Below are 7,075 nucleotides of genomic sequence, written 5' to 3'. Positions count from 1 at the left end.
CACCACCATCACCACCATCACCATCACCACCATCACCATCATCACCATCACCATCAGCACCAGCATCACTGTCATTGTTCCCATGATCATCACCCCCATCCTCCCAGGGAAGCTGGGTGCAGGCAGCATGGACAGTGGTAACGCATGTGGACTGTCTTCACTCACTAGCTGTGCAGCCTCAGCAGGTCACTAAGCCTCTCTGAACCTCCTGGCTGTGATACAGGGACCAAGACAGAGCCTCCCTGAGAGATGGGGTTTCTTGGAGACAAGATGATGCAGCGCACTGTCCCCCTCGCTCCCGCGGCAGAGTGTGGGGTGAGAGGTGGACTGGGGCAGAGACAGGAGGCCCCAGGGCTCCCGAGGGGGCCCAGCCCTGAGGCTGAACGTCAAGGCTGCTGGAGGACCCAAGGGCACTGCACAGCCCTGGGTGGCGCCCGGGCCGTGTGTGCTCCCAGCCTCAGTCAGCCCAGGCCTGGCCCTGCAGCCGCTCCCTTCCCACCTGGCCTCCTCCAAGCCTACCAGCCCCTTCCTCCTCCCGCTCCTGCCACTGGCTCCCGGCTGCCCGCCCCACCCCTGTTCTACCTCAGGCATCTGCCTCCCTCCCTCCCCTCTCCCGGGACACCGCCCTGCAGTGCCACCTCTCCCCAGCACCCCCATCACCACAGCTCACACAACCTTTTAACACATGCCACAGGGCAATCCTCCTGAGTGCTGGGGTTACATACAGGCACGTGCCTGTCTGTCATATTTTAAAAACTGGGGTAAAATGTACACATAAAATTCATCATTCTAGGGCTGGGGATTTAGCTCAGCGGCAAAAGCGCCTGCCTGGCAAGCGCAAGGTCGTGAGTTCGGTTCCCGGTACCGGAGGAAAAAAAAAAAAAAATTCATCATTCTAAACCGTGCAGTTAATCCAGTGGCATTTAGTATATTTGCAACGTTGTGCAGCGGCCACCTCTAGTTTCCACACTTCCCATCCCCTCTGCAGGAACGCGCTTTCCTGTAGCAGCCCGCTCCCTGCCCTGCAAGCCTCCGCCCACAGCCAGGTCTGGGCCTTTTCTCTCTGGCGTGTTGCCCTTGGCGTGGCTTCGCGGTGCCACTGACTCATGGGGGTTCATTACCACCCGGCACCCCCAGGGACCGGGGTTCCATCGGCCCTGCTCCCCGAAGGGTCTCCGCGCACACAGTAGGGGCTCCGTGGGCACAGGTGGGCGGCTTCCTGGCCCGCCCAGGGCTCTCACCTGCAGATCTGGTTGTGCAGGAACCTCCGGTGGTTGGGCCTCCTCTTGGGGGCCCGGGGGCGCCGGGGCTGCAGGGCCCGCAGCATGTGCGCCGCCGCTCCACTCACGAAGGCGCACAGCTCGAGGGGGCCGGGCTCTGAGACCCCAGGGCCTGCGGGGGCTCCGGGGTGCATGGCCGGGGTGCTCCGGAGTCCTCCCGACACTGCTGGCCAGAAGGCGCCCTAGCCCCTGGGACGGGCACCGCAGATGGGGTCCGGGCTGCCAGGTGAGGCTGAAATAGGCTGCGGGGGGGCGGTGCGTGCGCCCCAGGTGCCAATTAGCGCATAGCTGGAGCTGGGATATGGGACTGGCGGGCGGCGTCGCAGGCAGCGCCCGGAGGCGGCCAATTAAGGGACAAAGGCCGGGCAGCCGCCGTCAACCGCAGCGATTATGTCGAGGACCCTTAATTGGCGTCGCGGAGGGACAGGTGCCGGCTGGGAGCGGGAGCGGGAGCGGCGCTGTCGGGTGGGGGCGCACAGGCCGCTCAGACTCGGCCCGCCCGACCCGCCGCGCTCCGGACCCAGACCGTTCGGGCAAATCGAAGCCCAAGGCCACCACCAAATCCTGAGGTTCAGGCCGTGGAAGACCAGGGCCGGGCAGGTGGGAGACCAGGCTCCCTAAGGCGCCTCACCAGGGCTGCTTGTGGGACACACGGGATTTCTTTCTTTTTTTGGTGCTGAGGACTGAGCCCAGGGCCTTTGCACTGAGCTACATCCCCAGCCCTTTTTCATTTTTAATTTTGAGACAGGGTCTCTCTTTTTTTTTTTTGTTTGTTTGTCTTTTTGAGACAGAGTCTCACTATGCAGTTCAGGCTGGCCTTGAGCTCACTTTGTAGCCCAGGCTGGTCTTGAACTCGAAAGGATCCTCCTGCTTCCGCCTCCCGAGTGCTGGGATTACAGGCGTGCGCCACCACACCCGGCAGAGACAGGGTCTCTCTTAAGTCACTGAGTTGCCCAGGCGGGACTCAACCTTGCAATCCTTCTGCCTCAGCCTCCCAGAGTGCTGGGGTGTCAGGCTTCTTTCTTTATCGTCCCTGACTCTGTTGCCTGCCCCGTGCGTCCTCGGCTCCTCCTCACTGCGACTCAGGCCCAGGGTCTCGTGGCCAGCGGCTGAGGCGCGGACCCCAGGTCTCTGGGGCCCTGGAGGTCTCGTCGGGCCGGGCGCGACCTGGTGGGGTGTGGACCGCCTCTCCTCCGAAGCAGCAAGTGGCCCCTCGCTTCCCAGGGCGGTGCCTGAGGCGCGGCCTCGGGCTGCTCCACCAGGGGGCGCTCGGTCCGTGGTGCTGGGAGACGGGGTTGGGTTCCTGTGTGCTCCAGCCGCGAGTGAGGACCTGCACTTCCGGTGCTGGCGGGCACTCCCCAGCCTCGCTGTCCCCATTCCAGCCTTACCCGGAGCGTGGGGCTGGATGTGGTCATTCAACAAACACGGACTGAACAGCAATGTGGCCTTTTTTTTTTTTTTTTTTTTTCTTTTTCTTCAAGGCAGGATCTTGAGCTATGTAGTGCAGGCTGGCCTTAAACTCCTGTGATCCTCCTGCCCTCAGCCTCTCGAGGGCTGGAATTACAGGCGTGTGCTGCCACGCGCGGTTTGAACAGCTACTGTGTGCAGAGTGGAGGGTGCAGAGGTGAGCGAGATGGCGAGAGCTGCCCGGACGCAGCAGGAGAGGAACCACCTGCGGGCACAGGGAGGGTACCAAGACAAGACAGGAGATGAGGCCGGGCAGGGCGGGGTGGCTCTGGAGGAAGCCCTCCCTGTGCAGCTGTCCACAGACTCCCCAACACCAGGAGAAAACCCCACTCCTGAGCCCAGAAGACAACTGTCCTGTGGCCTACAGGCCAGGTACCCACTGGAACCTGGGCGTGGTGGTGCACACCAGTCGTCCCAGCACTCTGGGAAGCTGAGGCAGGAGGACTGCAAGTTCAGTCCTACCCTGGGCAATTCAGCAATTAGCAGTTCAGCAAGACCCTGTCTCAAAATAAAAAATAGAAAAGGCCTGAGGATGTAGCTCAGTGTGAAGGCCCCGGGTTCCATCAGACAGGCAAAAGCCCAAAGGCATTGCTGGGGCTGCAGCCTGGCCTGAGGTCAGGGTTCTCTTCTGGGCTCAGGAGTGGGGTTCTCTCCTGGTATTGGGGGAGTCTGTGGAGCACAGGGGGGTGTCTGACCTCTGGACCCCAGTTTAAAGGGCTGGGTGATCACATCTGGTTGACCTCCCGCATTAGCCAGGGTTCTCCATGGAGGAAGAGGATTGTTAGGGTCCGCTCCTTATCAATCAGTGGATGGATCCCGACAGGGATGGACAGATGGAAGCCAGGCAAGGTGATGCACACTGTTGTCCCAGCACTCTGGGAGGCTGAGGCAGGAGGATGGCGAGTTTGAACCCAGTCTTAGCTACTTCTTCTTCTTTTTTTTTTTTTTTGGTTTTTTTCCGGTACCAGGAATCAAACTCACGACCTTGCGCTTGCCAGGCAGGCGCTGTGCTGCTGAGCTAAATCCCCAGCCCCAGTCTTAGCTACTTTAGTGAGATTGTCTCAAAATAAAAAATTAGAACAACAACAAAGGGCTGGAGATGTAACTTAAGGCAAAGATCCTGGGCTCAACCCCCACTGCAGCCAAACAAAACAAGCCAGCAGACAGGATGGAGGTGGACAGACGGACATGTTGGAGTGCTCTTCTTGCACAGATTCCATCACATGCAGCCAGGCTTGGTCTCAAAGAGACATCGGAAACTCCCAGAGTACACCAATGTCTTAAATCTTGTGCCACTTGGAGTATTGTGAGCAAAGCTGCTGACATACCCGACCCCTAGGAGCCGCCCACCAGTTTGTCCCCTAGCAGCCACCTGGGCTGGGCCATCTGGTCGACTGTCACAGCATCACCCAGGTGCTTTGTCCCATGTGCTTGTTTGTTTGTTTTTTCTATTTTTTTTCCTCTGGTACCGGGAACCGAACTCACGACCTTGCGCTTGCCAGGCAGGTGCTGTACCACTGAGCTAAATCCCCTGCCCCTCCATGTGCTTGTTTTATAGCTCAGTCCCCACCTGAGTGGGGACATGCCAGAGGCCATCGGGTGCTTCCTCCCCGGGGAGGGGGTGGCGCTGTCCGCATAAGGCAGGGCAGAGTCGAACGCTGATGCTGCTAAGGTTGTGGAGAGAACAGATCTGCCATGAAACTGTGAAGAGACATTTGTGCTGGTTTTGCGTCTGAGCATCAGACTGCAAACATTATGGGCAGTGTGTGAAGAGTACCTGGGGAAATTGGACAGGGCATCGAATTTGTTACAGAAAAGCCTAGTCCAGTGGGCGTGGGTGCTCCCCTGTCATCCCAGCACTCTGGGAGGCTGAGGCAGGAGGACTGCAAGTTTGACCAGCCTGAGTCTGCTAAGTCACCCTCCCCAGTATCTTCCAAAAACATCTGCCAGATGTCCTGCAGGTGCCTTCGACCTCCCCAGTCTGACCAGGCAGGACACTGGCTCAAGGGTGCAGGCCCTGCATGGACACAGGCCTCCCTAGAAAGTATGCAGTCTCAAACTGGGTGTGGTGGTGCATGCCTGTAATCACGGCACTCAGGAGGCTGAGGCAGGAGGATTGTGGCAAATTAGAGACCAGTTTGGGCTACATAGTAAGAGCCTGGTTCACAAAATAAAAACAAGCAAAAATATGTCGTCTCCCCTAGGAGTAGAGATACGTTGTTTACACAACAGCCTGTATTTTCTTCTAAACCCCTCAAAAACCTCCAAACCAGTGATGGTGAATTTAGAGACCTGGTGCCCAAATTGCTCATGACGTTGTCATCTGGTGCCACTCCTCCCCTCCGAGCATGTACAGACCCCAGAGTGCACCGTACCCTACCTGAGGCGGCTTTTTCTTTTTTTGTGCCAGGAACTGAACTCAGAACTTTGCACTTGACAGGCAGGCACTGTGCTGCTGAGCTATCTCCCGGACACAATTTTTTTTTTTTTTGGTACCAAAAGTCGAACTCAGGATCCAGTGCTTGCCAGGCAGGTGCTGTGTCACTGAGCTCTACCCGGGCCCTGACCGGGGGCGGCTTGGCTCTCCAGCGGCACAGAGGCCCCACACCATTGCCCTACCCCGTGGGCCCCTGTGGGTGTCCTGCCAGTGCCCAGGGTCCCTCCTGGCCAGCTGGTGGGACCTCTACTTCCTGCCCTTTCTATCTTTTAAATAAACTGGTTTGCACGCTACCTACTCGGTCTGCGGTTTCGCTGCTCCCCGGACTGGCAGGGCTGAGGGCGAGGCCGGCAGGGACGCAGTGCTGAGTTCACAGGATCCTGTCGTGGGCTCCTCCGTCCTCAGTTTACCTGTGGGCGTGGGGCCCGGTGATGCCCCGAGCAGAGGAGTCAGCAGAGGGGTTGAGGGCCGGCCAGGCGCAGCCGTGTGGGGTGTGGGGCGCAGGGCGGGCACCCCCACCTCCTCGTCCCTGTCCCCGCCGGGGCCAGGAGAGAGCCGAGGCAGGAGGGCCCGAGTTCCTCCCATCACTTGCACCCCAGGCTGTTCGGTGCCGGCCAGCTGCTCAGGCCCCCTTGGCTCCCCTCCCAGCCCAAAGGGGTGCTAAGGAGCCAGCCTGTCCGGGCGACGCCGCCCCCTCTGGCAGGTGGGGAAACCTCGCAGCTCAGCCCAGCGCTTTCACCACCGAGGACCCAGAGGGTCGCGGCGGGAGGGGTGGGCGCAGCCCGCAGGGCGGGGGTCACGCTAGCTCCCAACGCGCAGGCAGGCCGCCTTCCCGCCAAAGCCAAGCGAAAGCCCTGCTTAGACAGAGCGGGATGATTTTCCCTGCAGGCGCTGCAGACCCAAGATCACAGGGCAGGGGCTGTGCAGCATCCCAGCCCGCGCCGGGCCACCTAAGACGGTGCCCGAGAGCCTGTGAAAAGCCACCGTTTCAACAAAAGATCCTGCCTGCTCCGCATCGGGCCCACGCCGGCGGTTGGGGTCACTCAGGTGGCAAGGACAGGCCAGATCTCCGGCCGGCCTAGTGCAGAAGCAGTCCTCCCCAGCAGCACGGGGCCGGGATGGGCCGGGAGACTGCGCGCCGGAAAGCGGCGCCCCCTGGGTGCCGTTGTCGCTGGAGAACAGGTCCCCAGAGAAAGGGACCTCAGCTCACCCCTCTCCCTCACACGGGGCGGGTTCATTTTCCCCACCGAAGACTGTTTCAGGCCGGGGCAGCGTGGGCGGTGGAATCAGAGGCGCGCGCACTCGGGACGGGCACTTGGACGAGACAGGACGGCCCGGGCTGGGGTAGGCACGGTTCCGGGGCTGACCCCAGGCGCACGACCGGCAGCGGGCTGTCGGGCTACGGCAGCGGGCGGGGTTAGCATGCGAGACCTCCGCACGAGTTTAACGTTGAGGCACACGGCCCCCGCTGGGTACCCAGTCGAGGGCCGTTTCTTGCGGGTGGAACTTGCGATCTACAGCGCTGGCAGGTAAGCGCCGGCTCAGGCCCACGCCGCAGGAGAAAGGCAGGGGCCACTGAGGCTGTGTCTTTTGAGACTCATGAATTCCGGGTTGCCTGGAGGGGAGAAAGCAGGCATTCGGAAACCATTCGCGCACTGACGCTGCCGCGGTCCTGAAAGTACGATGTTGCAAGCGCAACTTTCAGCCGGGTGTGGCCTGTAACCCCAGCCCTCGGAAGGCTGAGACAGGAGGGTCGCTGGAGGCCAGCTCGGGCTGCAAAGCGAGATCCCCCACCCCCACCCCGGTGACCGGGCCGCTCCTCAGCGGGGCGCCCCGCCGCCCCACGCGGAGGAGCGCACCCGGGGAGCGCTGGAGGCGGCAGCTCAGGGGG

General features: G+C 61.0%; 1 protein-coding gene and 1 long non-coding RNA gene across 5 annotated transcripts in view; one reads left to right on the top strand and one right to left on the bottom strand.

Annotated features, from left to right (window-relative positions):
• Positions 1-912: 912 nt before the first annotated feature.
• Positions 913-7,075, top strand: part of Znf628 (zinc finger protein 628) — an 11,274-nt gene continuing 5,111 nt past the window's right edge. Inside the window, exon 1 of the mRNA XM_013509247.1 lies at positions 913-1,506. Within this exon, the coding sequence (XP_013364701.1) occupies positions 1,488-1,506 (19 nt within the window). The 5' untranslated portion in view covers positions 913-1,487. The remainder of the gene's footprint in view (positions 1,507-7,075) is intronic.
• Positions 3,917-7,075, bottom strand: part of LOC106147487 — a 3,455-nt gene continuing 296 nt past the window's right edge. The window contains exons 1-3 of one of the 4 annotated variants that reach the window (XR_001232415.1): positions 7,044-7,075; positions 5,483-6,799; positions 3,917-4,448 (exon numbers count right to left, since the gene is read on the bottom strand). This is a non-coding gene — a long non-coding RNA (uncharacterized LOC106147487). Of the gene's footprint in view, positions 4,449-5,482 lie in introns of all 4 variants that reach the window. The other 3 variants (XR_001232416.1, XR_001232417.1, XR_001232414.1) reach the window with 3 other exon arrangements.

This window comes from Chinchilla lanigera, unplaced genomic scaffold, assembly GCF_000276665.1.
Source record: "Chinchilla lanigera isolate Chin_1 unplaced genomic scaffold, ChiLan1.0 scaffold00166, whole genome shotgun sequence".
Lineage (NCBI taxonomy): Eukaryota > Metazoa > Chordata > Mammalia > Rodentia > Chinchillidae > Chinchilla > Chinchilla lanigera.
The sequence above is the reverse complement of the archived record's forward strand: the minus strand, read 5'-3'. Positions and strand labels throughout refer to the sequence as shown.